General features: G+C 34.9%; 1 protein-coding gene across 1 annotated transcript; it reads left to right on the top strand.

Annotated features, from left to right (window-relative positions):
* The first annotated feature begins 869 nt into the window (after positions 1-869).
* On the top strand, positions 870-16,972 carry LOC140135535 (probable aminopeptidase NPEPL1). The gene is given in 13 exon segments (XM_072157072.1): positions 870-1,051; positions 6,391-6,576; positions 7,245-7,499; positions 8,116-8,197; positions 9,385-9,527; positions 9,973-10,050; positions 10,276-10,376; positions 11,268-11,322; positions 11,615-11,759; positions 12,420-12,520; positions 13,598-13,708; positions 14,494-14,510; positions 14,512-16,972. Coding segments are annotated over 13 exon segments (1,569 nt in total). The 5' UTR covers positions 870-889; the 3' UTR covers positions 14,645-16,972.
* The last annotated feature ends 870 nt before the right edge of the window (positions 16,973-17,842 follow it).

The following is a 17,842-nucleotide window of genomic DNA, read 5'->3' as shown; positions in this document are numbered from 1 at the left end:
CCTACTTATTTGCCATTTCTTACTGTATAACTCGATATAGAGAAATCAGTAGAAACAACCTGGGAAAAGTAGGCATTGAGATGACATCATAGCCAATATTAAACAATTTGAGTAATTTGTTTAGACCCTCCAGAACATCACCAAATAGCAAGCAGTCTCCAATTGGTTACCATTATTTTTTGTTATAGACCTGTATTTAGTTAAATATTGATGATATTTGAGTTGCTAAATTAAGGGGTAGGGGTAGCATTATGGAGCATTTTCCAGTTCTACTGAGTCAAATTTCACAATCTTGGTCTTATTGGGTAGATATGAACTGCAAAAGTACAAACAATACATGAGATATGAATTTAGAGCAGCTCTGACATGACCAGGGGTTAAAGGGTCATGTGACGCCTGATTTGTAGTAATTTTCAAGGCTGTGTGACCTTTTGACCTCTGGTCAAATCATGGACAACCGAAAATCATATAGCATTTATTTTTGACAATGCTGCAGTTCATATCTATGCAACAATACCGCATTTGGGAAATTTGACTGAGTAGAACTGGGGAAATTCTCCATAATGCTACCCCTACACCTTAATATAGCAACTCAAATATCATTAATATTTGACTTACATGCGTGTCTTTAGCAAAAATAATGGTAACCAATTGGAGACGGCTTGCTATTTGGTGATGTTCAAGAGGGTCCAAACAAACTACCCAAAGTGTTTAATATTGGTTAGGATGGCATCTGAATGCCTACTTTTCCCAGATTGTTTCTACTGATTTCTCTATATAGAGTTATACACCCCAGTAAAATTCTCCGAGAGTTCCAAGTCGATCCGAGAAAAAAGGTCTTTTTTGGCCCACCCTAATGTAGGTGCTCCTACACAAACAGGAATCGCGAATGCTAAACAAGAACAAGATGGCGAATGTGGTGTTGAATTTCTCTTCGGCGAACTCAATTTCCGACCCTAATGATCGCTCTGTTCTTATTATAGGACTCAAGCAACATTTAGCATGCTATGACGCTGTTAAAACCAAACTTGTTCCAAGGGTTGATGGCGAGGTAAGGTGTAATACAGGTTAATGGTGCAACAATTTCGTGGCACAGGTTGCATTGGGTGCATAATTCAACAGCCATGACACTGTCACTGACAGCACAGCAGTGCCAATGTCACACTGGTAACTGGACATTTCATCCCCTCGAATTTTCATCCCCTGGACATTTCATCCCCTCATGTTAAAACGCTATTGTAGCGTTCTTTGAGCGTGACAGTAAAAAGATTGCATATGAATATAATAATTGTTTAGGATCTTTAGAAGGAAATAATATAAGGAAATTAATCTTTATTTAAAATTAGTCTTACATGTATTTATCCAATGTATGCAACGTGTTCTGTATGAGCTATCACCAGCTGATCACGCGTATAAAAATCGATCGATGTTGAATGGCAATAGTGCAATGAATTTACCTATTGAACAGTGCGTGTAGGCCCCTACACGCTACACGGATGATTCTAATTCAGTATTAATACGCCTATTATTATTATTAAAAGTATTATTATTTTGTTATTTTACCGGTGTAGGCCTATCGTTATCATTATATTATTATTAATATTTTTATTATTATTAGGTATTTATATTATTATACTTCGTTTTTGTTGTTGTTGATATTAGCCTGGACTATTTAAGCTAAAGTGTATTTCTTCTCTTTCTTCCTGTTATTTATGTATTTATTATGTATTGTTTATGTATCTATAGGCTGTTTATTTATTTATAATTATTATAATTTATGTATTTATTTTGTTTGTTTATTTATTTATTATTATTTACTTCGTTGTTCATCTAACAAAATTAGTTCATTTTTATGGGAACCATGCATCTGTTATGTGCATAGTATGTTATGTTATTAATAAGATAGTGATAAAAGATAATAGCATCAAATATGTCTGCATATAGGCCCTAGGGAAGGATCATGGCAATATTTTTGTATTGTCCACTTGATGAGGTGATTAGATTTAGTGCAATGTCATGTTATTCAGTAGGAACAATATAATAGCCGTCAGCCGAATGGTTACAGGAAGTTGAACTCTTTCAACCAGTGGAATCTATATACATACAACTATATTGCCAGTTTTAGTCGCCCAATTGGGCGACTTTTGACTTCCGATCGCGACAAACAAAGTGCTCCAGCGATTTGCGACATTTTGGCTACTTTGAAAATCTCACCCGCGAAATCCATTAAATATTGGGCGATTTTTGAAAAGCCGACTTCAAAATTGTTAAATTGGATATTCTGTCATAGTCAATGGTCCTTCAAAACAAAACCTCCAAACAACTAATTGATTCAAATAAAAAGAAAACATTCTGTGGTCAGTGTGCATCCAAGTATGACAATGGGAAACAAATTAAAGTCGATACACGCGCAGGGAGATAACTGATATTAGGGCTTAATCCCCAGGATTATCCATAGAATATTCCCATATCAATTCTCACAAGTGGCTTAAGACGGCAAAAGTGCCAAGCGGGGGGCCAAGTTTCTCTTTTCATGTAGGTTCACATAACTACATGTCGTTCCATGGCTCTGGGGAGTGGGGCAGTGGCTGAAAATAGGTTAGTCTACATTACCAGTCGTTATATACTTTTTTTTTTTTTTTTTTTTTTTTTTTTGAAAATCAACTAATTTTACAAAAATGCATGATGTAGCCCTACGAAAAAAAGAGGTTGTTTTGGGGTTAATTAAAAATATCACTAATTACATGACATTATACATTGGCATGCACGGAGGGGGTGGGCGGGGGGTGATGAAAATAGAAAATAGCTTAGACTACATTACCAGTCGTTATCCACGGACCCGGGAGGGTGTTCTGGGTTGATTGATTGAAAGTTGACTGAACTTAAAACTCATGGTTATAAAAAATTGTATAAAAAGGAATGGTAGGCCTATACTATTTTTGATTTAACATTTTATCAGCAAGAAAGTATATTCGTCCCAAAGTATAAGGTCTCACATAAATTTATCATGAAATTTTAAAAAAATCGGTTAATGACAACTTGACTTCCAGTACGGCGTGTACAAGCACCACCCGAAATATTATGATGCATCCATCATCATGCACAAATCGGATCAAATCCTTTAGGTATTTTCAAAAATGAGGAAACCACAGTAATGACTAAGCTGAGCCCCTTTCAAATACTTGTAGTTGTGACGTGGTATATAAAAAGTAAACACTTTTGGGCAGGATCGTAAATGGAGAAATATAAAACTACCCTGCGAATTGTTGATGTTAATAATGTTTTTAAAATATTGTCTGATAGTTTCAGACCGGAATATAACTGACATCTTGTATTTTTCAGACACTTTCAAGGTCATTCCTACTAACATTGTTCAAGTTATCATACCTCCTCCTTACATAGTAGGCCTACTGAATGCTGACATACTGTGCATGGTTTCCTTGGGCACGGGTTATATACAGCTCTATGGTATTTAAGGGTCTTTTGGTGAAAAGCTCAGTCTTTACCGTTTAGGTAATTTAATTCTCCTACAAGTATAAGTTCTAACTATCCTTGTACTTTACTACTTTTAGAACCTTTTAATCGCACCGTTATCAGTGATAAGACTCTGGTTATATTACAGATTCCCAAATGATTATTAAGGCTGGCATTTTCGGTCGGGTAAACGGGTACACGCCCGAGATTACATTACCCGGGTAGGAAATACCCTCCCCGGGTACCCGAAATTCAAAAAAAAAAAAAAAAAAAAAAAAAAAAAATTTTTTTTATATTTTTTTTTTTTTTTTTTTTTTTTATTTTTCGGTTTTGTAGTGTCCTGGACCTAGACCTAAATGCTAGGATCATTCATGGTTGACCTAAAAAAAAAAAAAAAAAAAAATTCAAGATATTTTGTTATTTTTAATATGAAAATTGATAATTTGTATTCATGTCATAGTCTATTAATGATTTCAAAATGCATTCAAATTCAATACATTTTGAAATCATTAATAGACTATGACATGAATACAAATTATCAATTTTCATATAAAAAATAACAAAATATCTTGAATTTTTTTTTTTTTTTTTTTTTTTTTTTAGGTCAACCATGAATGATCCTGGCATTTAGGTCTAGGTCCAGAGATTACTAAAACCGAAAAATAAAAAACTTAAAAAAAATTTTTTTTTTTTTTTTTTTTTGCAATTTGGTACCGGTTACCTGCCCGAAAATTGCGGCGGGTACCCGGGTACAAAGTTACCCGAAAATGCCAGGCCTAATGATTATATAGTTATAGATTCCATTGATTAATAGCACACCAGTCAATGATTGAAAGAATTCAACTTCCTGTAACCATTCGGCTATTGTTCCTATTGTATAACATGACGTTGCGCTAATCACCTCATCAAGTGGACAATACAAAAATATTGCCATGATCCTTCCATATGCAGACATATTTATCAATATACAATAAACAGATAAATAGTATTAAAAATGTACTAATTTTGTTAGATGAACAACTTTAAGTAAATAATAAAATAAATAAATAAATAAATAAATAAATTAATTAATTAATAAACAATACATAATAAATACATAAATAACATGAAAAAAGAGAATACACTTAACATAACAATAATAAATAGTCTGAGCTATCAACAAAAAACCCACAGTAAATAATAATAATGATAATAATAATAATATCCCTAATAATATTAACAACAATAGTAATAATATAATGATAATAATACTCACAGTAATAACAAAAGATATGCGGGTATGCACTGTTCAATTTAGGTAAATTCATTGAATGTATAAACTATTATTAACTATTAGTCTATTATTGGCCCTGCTGCCATTCAACATTGATCGATTATTATAGTGTGATCAGCTGGTGATAGCTCATACAGAACACGGTGCATACATTGGATAAATAAGATTATTAATTTCCTTATATTAGTTCCTTCTAAGTTCAAGATTCTAAACAATTATTATATTCATATGCATTCTTGATTCACTGTCACGCTCAAAGAACGCTACAATAGCGTTTTAACACGAGGGGATGAAATGTCTAGGGGATGAAATGTCTAGGGGATGAAATGTCCAGGGGATGAAGTGTCCAGGGGATGAAGTGTCCAGTATTCGTCACACTGAGTGTGCACAATTATGATGACAATGCATGCACATGATGCATGGCAGTGCTCATAACTTCATTTATTGGTATTCCAATGTAATGTACATACATGGCTAGGCACACACTACAACTAACTCATCATCTCATAAAGCATGTAAAGCTGTAAAGGCACTAAACTTTAGTCTAAAGCACAATGTCAATGACAAGCAAACTTCTTCTGTACAAATTCAACTTATGCAAATGAATCAACCACAGCTCATTATAACCCAATGACATCACCAGCTCAAATTACATCCCATTGAAATACATGTACTGATGTAAGTAGAACCAGAACCAACATGCATTACTCAAATTTCAAGGCCTTTTTGTAAAAAAAAAGTTTTTCAGAGATTTTCAAAGTTTTTCTACGGAAGTTTATTCAAGCTACTTGTGTAGGAAGTACAAGTGGAGACAGTCAAATGTTGATGGACAAACGTAATTATGCATGAGCATTTTTCATAGTCCAGAACAAATTTTCTTGAAAATCCATGCACCTGATTGGTCAGTTCAGTGCATGGGGTTGTAATGTGAGCAGCTCTGTGTGTACTGTTGGTTGGTGGTTTCCCAACTGTGCAATTGATCAACATGGTGGTGGTACCTGGTGTGTTCTCTTAATTATTTGTACAGTGCCAATGGTGCAAGTTTGATTAAGTGTAAAGTCTACATAAACATTCAATTTACAATTTATTAAAAACCATACACATGATACAATGATACATACTCCACATGCTCCAGCTCCGCATCCGGAACTTGGAGAATGTTGAGACTGAGAGATCTTGATCTGATGAGCTAGAAAAAGATGCTTTCTTCAAGCTAGGAATTGGGCTAGAATTGGGGAAATAATAAAGATATTGGGGCTTCCCTGTTTTTATGATGTGCCTCTGCATTCCAATTGTAATTTTACACAGAAATGAATAGTTAGTAAATTTGTAACAAATTTAACAAATAATAAGTGCCTTCCTCACCAAATTTTGAGAAATCCGGACGCACATGTTATTTATTTTACTTGGCCTGATGCATGCCATGACTTACAAGCCTATTTCTATAATTTGTCTTGTACTGTCTCAAGTTAAAACCATTGTGTAAATTAACGATTAATTTACACAACGGTCAAGTTAAAGCCATTGATCAAAACCATGTTCCGCATAAATCAAGTTTCAGAAATCGAAACATTGTCAGAAAACTGTTTGTGATGTTTTCTGTTTTGGCAAATTCACTGATAGTGCTTTTAATTTATTTACAGACCTACAAAGCAGCCATAGATACCCTTCATCCACTGCCAACAGACTCAATCTCATTGTGGTTTAATAATGCTACAGCAGCTGCATTGCCTGTGAAAGTAAGCCGTCATAATACGCCATCCAGATCGCACTCTATTACAAAGCTGGTCAAAAGTTGCCTGAGTGGAGCTGGGAATGAAGTCATCGTGGTTAGTAGTTTAATATTTTTATCTATAAATCTTAAGGAAAATGTAAAAATAGTGGTTCAATTTCAGAATCTGATACGCCACCCTGTGTAACAACACCCTGTGAACTGAAGTCAAATATCATATACAAAATAAAGTCACAACTTTCCATGGCATACGTGATGTTTCAAATAGTCTTTCTGATGAGTTTGATAATCTTTAGAAAAAAATACAGCAAGGTTTTTTGTCCTGATGTTTTTCAGTGTTTGCAGAAGAGGTAACAAGAAAATTCAAGTAAGAGAGCTCTAACTGCTCTCCTTAGTGATTTGACCTTTTGAGATGAGCTTTTTACAAGAAAGGTCTACAAATTGCATATTTACACTCCTTTTAAAATTCTGCCTTTCAAAGGTAGTGTATACATCAAAATACTAAAAGACTTGTGGATGTGGGTATGCAGAATTACTACAAAATTAGAAGGGAACCAATAAATGAGTGCAAAATTAGAAGGGAACCAATAACTGAGTGCAATGCAGACATCATACTGCATGTATAGGCCAGACCAAGCTCATGTCAACATAATATTGGGTAGCGTTACCGGTAATGGGTACGGTAATGGATGAGGGATTTATTGAATATTTGAAAAACATAATCAATAAAGTATACATTCAAATAATCATCTATGTATATTTCAGATGGTATGTGACAAGGACAATGTGTTTGCTTCAGCATGTGCAATAGGGCGAGCATTTCCTCTCTTCTCCCGCAAATCAGGCTACATGAGTAAGACAACCAAGAGGGTGGTCAGTGTGGAATTTGTTCTCTCTGACGGAGGGACAGTAACAGAAGAGGAAGCCCAGACATTGAGTGTGAGTGTTGAAAGTATAAGACTGGCGGCACGACTTGTGGACACACCATGTAATGAGATGAACACTGATCACTTTATAGAGGTATGTATGCACTTTCATTTGCAGATACGAGGGTCATTCAAAACGTTCTACCTCCATCATCACATCTCTCTTATCTTGCGTGCCAGGATATTGAAATTATTTATGGTTATAATCTTTGCTCTAGACGATTTCAGGGCGGGAATTTTTAATATCACGTATTTAGATGCCTTTGTTTTTATTTGTTTCTATGGTCAATATGAGTTTAAAATAAAACCATGTGATTTGTGCTTGATAATTATTTTTCTAACATAAGACATAATGTTAAACCATGTGATTCGTGCTTGATAATTATTTTTCTAACATAATGTTGTGATTGCCGTGCACTTCCTTTAAAGCAGCTAAAACTGTCAGTATGTCTAAAAAAGTAGGATTTAATTTTGTGGGTGTTTTCCCTTCAAAAAAAAATCTCACTTTTGGTCAGTTCATATCAGCCCTACATAAAGACATAAAATATTTTTACAAATTGTGACGCTATTTAAATTTGTTTGCAATTCATTCATTGTAAATCTTTTTGACATGGTTTTTAAATTGAATCAGACTGCCATCAATTTAGTTTGCTTTGGAATGGAATAACATGTTGCTTTAACCTACATATAACTTCCTGTTTTTTATGTAGGAAGTGAAGAAAGTTGGTGTTGAGCTTGCCATAGAACCATTTATAGTACAAGGTGAAAGTTTACAGGAAAAAGGATTTGGAGGTAAGCATTAAAACCATAGTTAAAAGAGATATCGATAGCACCCCAACAGGAAAAGTCCCCATGCTTTTGGATGTTGATAATGCTGGACTTTGCCATTTGGTTCACCGTCTGTTTATTATTAGTCTAAATTATCGAAACATAATTTTAGAGCTGAGTATCCAGTAAGTGATATTATTAATTCAGAACAGAGTGCATTGTGGGTTATATTGAGGTGGGATCAAAAGATCTTAGCTCACATAGTATTTCATTGGCAGTGAAACTTTGTTTTGTGTCTTGTACATTGTTGGTGTTGATTTCTTCATGTTACTCGCAGTCTTGCATACAACTGGCAAAGTATTGGGTGAAGCTGTTTAAAACTGCCAATGATGTAAACGTTGCAAATTGCAGTTCAGCACACACGCCGTCAGTGGAGACAATTTTTCTCACTTTCACTGTCTGTATATATGTGACCCGTTCTGACAAAACCAGGAACAAGATGCATTTTTGACATTGCATAATTTGAATACAAATGTAAGCACTAGACAATACGCTTTAGAATGATAACAAAATTATATAAATATTATCAATGCTTTTCAAGATGGTTAATTTTGTAAATGGTACCTTAATATTTTTGACAAATTGCTATTCTGAGTAATGGGCCAATTAGTTTCATGCATTACACAGGATTGAATAGGGATTATCACAGTAACTGATAATTATTGAAATAAACCTCATTTTATTAAGTACGTACTTTCAAGGATTTGAAAGTCCACTTAGTCCCACAGTGAAATACCATGAAGTTAAGAATTCCAAAATTTGGTTTTTGTTATGGGAATTTCATCTTTAAAGGTCTGTAACTCAAAAACATGTCTGGTGACTTGTTCTGGGTTTTGTTGGAGCTGGTCACATATTACCCACAATGCACCCTGTTCCGAATTATCAATATCGCTTATTAGGCCAAGTGGAAAAATATTTGAAAACCTTGCAAATTGTATAAGTCCTTAGTAAAGTGTTAAGAGCCAAATTGCTTTAAACTGAGTGTTTTACTGAACAATATGATACCTAACTATATCTTTAAATTGTGCATTATACTGTTAATAAAAGTATTTTTTGGTGTTTTAACTACTAAAAAGTAGTTAAAAACCCCAAAAGATCATGAAAATGAATTTTAAAAAAAATTAGATTCATTGATTTTTATTCTTTTCCAGGTATATATGGGGTAGGAAAGGCAGCAGAGCATGCACCAGCATTAGCAGTATTAAGCCATAAACCTGACCATGCAACACAAACTATTGCCTGGGTTGGTAAAGGCATTGTGTATGACACAGGAGGTCTTAGCATTAAAGGGAAGGTATGTAGTAACTCAGGCTATTGAAGCCAACGTTTGTCTTAAGGAGATTTAGTAAAGTCCTGGGAAAAATAGGACCTTTGCAATTAAAGCCAGCCTCAATTTTTCTTGAATTTCTGCATGATTGTAATGCCTTATGTTGCACTAAAATACCATGTGAAATACTAAACATCATGGAGTGCTTTAATTAGAGTAAATTTGGAGCTTTTATAAGGGATCCTGATTTTTGGCAAAGAATATTATTTTAAAATTTGATTGAAATTAAACATTATGGCTTTAAGTAAGTTAAACTCCTGTTAGTTCAAGATGATATACAAACATCTATAATGAGTTTTTATAATTTTTCAATGTCAAAAGTTCTTAATTTGTTCATTTATTCATTCATTCATTCATGCATTTATTTATATTATTTATTGATGATAATTGTTTTCTTTCTTGTATATTTTAGACCGGTATGCCGGGCATGAAGCGGGATTGTGGTGGTGCAGCAGGCTTATTGGGAGCATTTAGAGCAGCAGTGAAGATGGTTAGTACTTTATTGGTTTGCAGTGTATAAATCTACAGTATTTAAAGTATCTTGCATGTTGTTCATAAAGTGAAACGAAGTTGTTTGTAAAGAATACAAAGAGAAGCTCGTCAGGTGTGGAGGAAGCAAAGAAAACACATTGAAATGCTGTGATTAGTTCAGATCAAGTTGCAGATAAAACTCATTGCAAATTATTGTGTTAATTTAAATTTATTTCAATTGCAGGGTTTTAAAGAAAACTTGCACTTGGTACTTTGTTTAGCTGAGAACTCAGTGGGTCCTCTCTCCGCCAGACCTGATGATATCCATGTACTATATTCAGGCAGGTAAGTGTCACCTGATATACATGTGACAGCCATGTGATCAATTCAACAAAGGAAATACTCAAGTGGCATTTCATCATGGTTGCAGCTACACTGGTCATGCTGTCATGGGTCTGGTCTTATACACTCAGACCTCAATTTTGAAAGTTGAGGTATATTACCATTTCTAACTTGCTTATTACCTCCCCATAGTGTACTGATACTGAAATCTTCTCATCCCTGGCAAAAGTTCGAACATTTTATATCTTCATGTTTTTTATTGTATTTTTGCCTAGATGTTGCAAGTTTATTATTTGCCAACATTGGTCTCATTGGCCAGAAAGTTAAGAAATTGGCCCATAAAAATTGAGAAAAAGAAAAGATAGGAGAATTTGGATTTTTATGGCTGATTGGGTCAATTTATGTGCAAAATCACCACATTGTCCCAAGCTTACAATCCTGTGAACGACACTGGCAGCACCCATCATTCACACATACCAGCCAGCACTCAAGACTGAGAAGTCCTTTGCAGACATCCAAAAGAGGGCCCACATTGAAAGCAATGATTTGGCTGTGATTGATGGATACATGTGCCCTCGTATATGTACTATTCCATGTTAGAATCTGTAGCTATGTTACTCATTACATTTCGACCTGCGCTAAATTTAAACTAGCCACAACACCTGTTGCAGAAAATGCAATTGAAGGCCAGCACATAACTAATTTCCAGGTAGTAGCCATCATAAGGTGTGTACCAACAACTGACTGTTACTGTTATCATGGTTGTAATAATACGACACAAAAACAGGAAAAGAAAATTATATGAATAGGAATATTTCAGTTCTTATGAGGGTTATGTAATACCACATGCAAATGTACTAATGATAACGACAGCAATATTTCTGATCATTGCAGGTCTGTAGAAATCAACAACACAGATGCTGAAGGCAGACTTGTACTTGGAGATGGGGTGAGTTTTGTGCAACATGAGTTGACTTCATTGAATTCAAACACAACTTTTGTTGATATCAGATGAACAAAGAAATTACAACCAGCCATAATGCCGTAGTCAAACTAAGCATAAATATATATTTTTGTTGCCAAACGAATTAATCTGCAAGAACTTTTTGTACAAAAACATTATGTAGCCAGACCTTTCCAGTGGTATAAAACTCTCAACTTTGTTTTATAGAAAAGTGGGGGGATGAGGCTGTGGGTCACGAAATACCCCTTTAACACTATCATTGATTTGACTATTTCAGGTAGCATATGCAGCTAGAGACTTGAAAGCTGACATAATTTTAGACATGGCCACACTAACAGGTGCACAGGGCATCTCAACAGGGAAATACCACGCAGGGTTACTTACTAATAATGAAGATTGGGAAACAGCATGCATGAAAGCAGGTACGTGTATGGATGGTGGTCATAATTTGCCTTAAGAATGGTGTAAATGTGTAAAACAGTATTGTTATATAATGGAAACTTGCAGTAAGTGCAACTTGTAAAAAAGATGCTGTAATCAGGTCATGTAGCCTTCCATTAGGTGTGTGTTAGTCTATGAATGCAGGCTAATATGTGGGGTGGAAAAGTATTACATATGAAAGCACGTATTAGGCTAAAAAATATGTTTGGTTGCACTCAAAATTGGGAAATCTTGGGTCAGGGTTTTTTTTTTTTTTTCCAATCACTTTTTTAGAAGAAACCTTAAATTTGGACAGAATCAAGGACTTTTATATTTGTTATTCACTCATTTTATTTATTAAATGCATATTTAATTGAAAACAAGACGTATTTCCATTTAAATCTAGTCCAAAAACGCACAATTTTTTTACCATAAAATATAAAATGATCAAGCATTTGTCAATACTAGCCTTTTCAACAGCCCTAATCTTAAGGAACTGTGGGTTAGTGTGAGGTACCTGTAGTTTACATGAAGTTTGAGCAAAAAAATGAGGGAACTACAAGGTCAGGAAGGTCTTGACCCCACAAAAGCCAAGACAAACAATATTTGGATTTTTTTATCACATTAGCAAATAAGCACTATGATGATATATTTTGTTACAGGCAGAAACAGTGGTGACTTGGTCTTCCCATTGGTTTACAGTCCCGAGTTGCATTTTAGTGAATTTGGTAGTGCAGTAGCAGATATGAAGAACTCTGTTGCAGTAAGTATGGAACTGTTTTGCTCTTACCTGATTGTCACAGGATTTATATTGAAAGTTAATTTTAATCTTTGCTCTCTCTCGCTTATCTTCTAGGTGGAATATAGGGTCCACAAGTTTCCCCCTAATACTTAAAAGAAGTCCAAAAATATTTTACGAAATGTAAAAATATATGTATAGCCCTATTTGTTTTACGCATATCGTCAGCCAGCTACATAATTGCCTTTTCATTAACTTGTGGAATACATCTCTTTTGATGTATTCCACAAGTTAATGAAGAGTGCGGCTGGAAATTTGATTAATTATGGGTTTATTACTCAGAAAATCAATATTGCAAATGAGAAGCATGTAAAAATGACTTGGGCAATTAGCGTAGCAGGCTGACGATATGGACCAATTTATAGTGTCATGCATCATTGCTTTCAGTCACAATGGTTAATTGTGTAAGAAAAGAGGCCGTTATAAAAGTTGCACCGAGTCCATAGCAGTCAGGTTTTCTTTAACAAACACATGAATAGACCAGACCTACTGTATTGTTTGAGAGTTGACTCTTATGGACTCAGATGCAACTTTTAACACTGTTTAAATCGATCTCTTTTTTACATAATGAACCATTGTGGCTGAACGCAATGATGTGTGACACTATAATTTGGTCCATATGTGTAAAACAAATAAGGCTACCCATACCTTTATACAAGTTTGCAATTTGTCAAATATTTTTCTATTTATTTTAAAAAGTATTAAGGGGGAATTTATGAGTTGTGGACCCTATATTTACCTAGTCAACTTTCCATTTATTACATAAGTTAATGGCTGTCTCAACAGGAATTCTATGTGTCTCTATGTAATATATTAATTTTTAGCTTACTATAGTATTTTAAAACTTCATGAAATCTGATCCTTGTGACAAGGATTTTTGATATGATGCCTAGCTGTACCCATGAAGTTCAAAATGTTATGGTTTGCATAATAAAGCCAAGTTTTCTTTGCTCCTCTTCCAATTTCTACTTAGTCAGTTACTTCATGGTACCAACAACCATGAAATAGACTTAATCTTCCTTTGTATATTTGTATTGACAGGATCGTGGTAATGCTCAGTCATCATGTGCAGGGCTGTTTATTGGTGCACATATAGGGTTTGACTTCCCTGGAGTATGGATACATATAGACATGGCATCACCTTCACACTCGGTAAGGCAATGGTTAATTGAAAAAAGTAATAGATAGTTGCTAGGCATTTGATGCATATCTCATATAATATAACAATTCTAGGACTATGACTAGTAGTACATGTAGACACATAATTTTAAAACTACAGAAATGCTGTCCTGGTATTTTAGTGAAAAAACTTGCTCTTCATTATTGTGGAACGTCATCCAAAGTTAGTTTAGAGATGTAGCAGGAATTAGATTTACCAACATCAGGCATGTGTTCATGCAAAAATAATTGTTTGGTTTGAGCTCCCCGACCGACCGTAGGCCCCCGCCTCTTGGAGGGAAACAAGATTCGGTAGAGGTCCTATTCCAAAAGAAAAATCTATTCATTTTCACATCCACCTGCATAAAAAAAAATTGGAAATGAACCTCCACATTGTTTTCAACAGTCATCATTTTCGCAGAAGTAATTTTGAGTAATGTAACTTCATCAATTAATGGTGCGTTAACTGTATTCCAGACAGGGATAGATTTTTTTTTTAAATATACACTTTTTGGGTGGTTAGGATTAGGAACCCTGCCTTACACTTGGAATGGCATCATATTATCTTATTAGTAAAAAATATTACGTCTCCATATCATTTGGCTAGGTTTACAATAAGGTACGCCACCCACAAGTTGCTCTTTATTCTGCGAGTATGCACCGTTTTCATAATAATAACGAGTGGGTGTACACAGTATGGCAGGAGTGGATTGGCAGATTCTAAAGTTGCACCAAAGATCCCATAATAATCTCAACTATTGTATATTTATAATTTTCAGGGAGAGAGAGCCACTGGCTGGGGTGGCTCTTCTGTTATCATTATTTGGACGGGCTTCCAAATCAGCACTTCTCAACTCCGTCTCACCATTGGGTACTACGCAAAATAACGAGGTGGTGGAAAACGCCAGCAAGAAAATAAGACTTGTGTGATAAAACAGTAATATAGTAACTAAATTTCTTAATTGTTCAAAGTTATGTGTTGAGCTTGAACACAGAATTATTAAACAATCGCGCTGATTGGCTGATTAGTAATCATGACAGCAGCGCGGTTGACCCATTGGTCATCAATCGCGTTAGAAGGGGCAGAGACCTCACCTCTTCTAAGTGGACGATGATCACCATCTTGTACCCAGAACTCTGAAGAATTAGGAAATTTATTATAGTTATTAAATGAATCACTAATTATACCTTGGATAAAGCAAGGTTTTGTTTTGTTTTGTTTAGTTTTGATATAATAATCCCCTATCATGCACCATAAGCATGCGTATCTATAGTCGTTAAATAAATTCCACTCACTAGGTATATTTATTATGTGGAAGTGAAACACAAATGGTTTTTATGCATTGGTTGCCATCTACACTGTTACATATATGTGACCATCCACAACGAATCCAGTGTGAAGTGGCACTTTTGAGTATCTTAAGCTTTAAAATGATATATCACTTGTCATAACTGCTTGGGAAATAAGTGCTCAAAAATCAGTTTCGCTCTTGAAATTCCATTGTTTTTTATTGATTTCTGTAATGTTTATTGGTCCATAATTATCTCTAAATAATAACTCTACACTGGGTTTGTCGTGGATGGTCCAAGTGTCATACATGTAAGGGAACAACCCAAAAGAATTATTACGTCCTGGGAGGGAGGAGGTAAAAATGGTATTATGCTCTTAAAATATTGATGTTATTTTGAACCATTTCTAGTTTCAGTACAGATGCGGAGGGAGGGGTCAGCTATGCAATACAACTAATTTATATTTTTGAGACGTCAGATGGGGATCTATTGGGTTGTTCCCCAAATGGCCCAATTTGTTCTTGGCACATTATATTTCCACAAAATTGTGTGTATTTAGCTTTTTCTGCACATTACCGCAAAATTACAAATAAACAGTAAATTCACAGTGATGCAATATTTAAAATATATATTATGTTTGATGTAATACCAGTGTGTTCGGTATGAAAGTTTGCAGAATTTTGTGCTTTTGCAAAAATTCTGCACAATATTATGTAAAGTTGGACACAACATGACACATTACACAATTTGCAAACGTTCATCACAATCGGTTGCAATCTTTTAAACATTCTTAGCTCAATTTGCAAAAATGTTGTATAATCTTGCACTATCTTTAATGTACTATCCCATGCAGTCTTTGAATAAATGCTGCTCAATATACAATTTCTTACCATCTACAGTGTTTGGCCAATTAGAATCCTTTGTACCTATATCTCATGACAACGCCCATGAGTTGGGCGTATCATGCACCGATATCAAGACAAATTGCTTCAGGCCAGAGGAGGCTTAAAGGCATTCCTACAATGCACTATGATTGGGAATTTTGATCAATATAACCTAATTTTAAAGGCAAAGTCCCCATTGCCACACACACAAAATCGTAATTTTAAAACGGCAGCCAACGAGCTAATAGTTGAGACTTAGGACTTATATTTAACTTTCTTACAGGAAACATTCATATTGTCCCACTGCATTAATTTTATTCATAAGTCTCAATGTTTTGAATGTTAAATAAAAGGATGAAAACACCAGATATTTGCACACAATACCAATGCAAGGTATGGTCAACTGTGCCAATGTGTACAAAAGCCAGACATACCAAGGTCAGAAACCCCATTGGGTTATGGGAATGTCTTTAAACATCCTCTGGCTTGAGGCTTGCCTTTGCTGTATAAAAATGAATATCTCCTGATGCTTTAATACCAGCATAATGGGGTATTCCTTTAGAAACCCATACTCCCCCTATGGAAGACATGACCTAATCTCCCACACAGGGAGTGTGAATATCAAATGGGGTTACCTAAATGGGTGACTCCATTTGAAATTTACACCATTGTGTGTAAAGATGAAAGTCATGTCTTCCATAGGGGGTGCCTGGATTTCAACTGGAATAGCCCAATGCTGTGACCAAAAGAAAGGTCATATTTTCTTGAGGATTATTAAGGGTACAATGTGTTTAAAATGACTATGATACACAGAACTTGCACCTGTCATGTATGACACGCTTTATACATAGCTGTAAACCTAAGCTGCACCATAGACCTTCATCTTGTAATTTATTTCATTTGGAGTAAGTAACCTAAAAACTGACCACATCCACTTCCATTGTGCATGGAAAACTTAAGCTCAATGGGGTGTGTGGGTGATGGGTAAGGCAATTAACCATATAAATCATATATAAATGTGGGTATATGTTATGGTAAGGTCATGATAGGAGCTGGGATTGTAAAAGATGTACCTTGTGCATTTTATTTGCCGTGTTGTGATATATGTAGGGCCAGGGATACAGCTCAGGTAGTCCTACAGGAGTTGGTTAGTGTGTTTGGGAAGTCTGGTCAGGAAGTTTTTTATTGTCCAGGTCAAATTCAGGGCAAGGAATGCATTTCAAGAGCCTCAAAGGCTGATTAAAAGTAGGAATTAAAAAATGTTGTTAATACCTTTTGCAATTTTTGTCACAATTTAAAATGTACTCTACATGCATCTTTTCAAATGAAATTACAATATTACTCAACTGATACCCTAGTGTTAGTTAAACACCAAGATTAAAATTATACTCAACCATTTCATAATTGTATATGGAATTCTTTGACTGCATCCTAGTAATCATTATCATAAACTTTCGACCAACGTGGGTACATCCACTGTAACCAATAGTTGTTTGGATTTTGTCTTTTTGTGATTTGCAGTCAAATGAGTGAATGTATGTGCCAAGTATTTCATCACCCTTGTCTACGTATATTTTTTTAACATAAAAAGGTTTTAGTTTTTAAAGAGTAAGTTACATGTATTATGAAAGTACCAACCACCTGAATGGCAAATGTCATTAAATGTCATACTAGAGCTTATGTAACGTTTGACTTCATGTTCGTGGTTATTCTTAATTGTCTTAGGCCAAGTAAAATAAAAAACATGTTTCACGTCCGGGTTTTTAAAAAAAAAAAAGGAGGAGGGGCCTTTTTATTTTTTATTTTTTTATCACAGAATCGATGTAAATACCCATATTTAGAGCTGTTTTAGCGTGCACAATAATGCCTGGAAAAAGGAGGAGGCCTCTTTTTATTTGTTGTTCAGAGAGGTAGGCCCCTCTAATGATCTCAAAACCTCCCAAATTGTTTCTTG

Source organism: Amphiura filiformis, chromosome 16, assembly GCF_039555335.1.
Source record: "Amphiura filiformis chromosome 16, Afil_fr2py, whole genome shotgun sequence".
Taxonomy (NCBI): Eukaryota; Metazoa; Echinodermata; class Ophiuroidea; order Amphilepidida; family Amphiuridae; genus Amphiura; species Amphiura filiformis.
The sequence above is the reverse complement of the archived record's forward strand: the minus strand, read 5'-3'. Positions and strand labels throughout refer to the sequence as shown.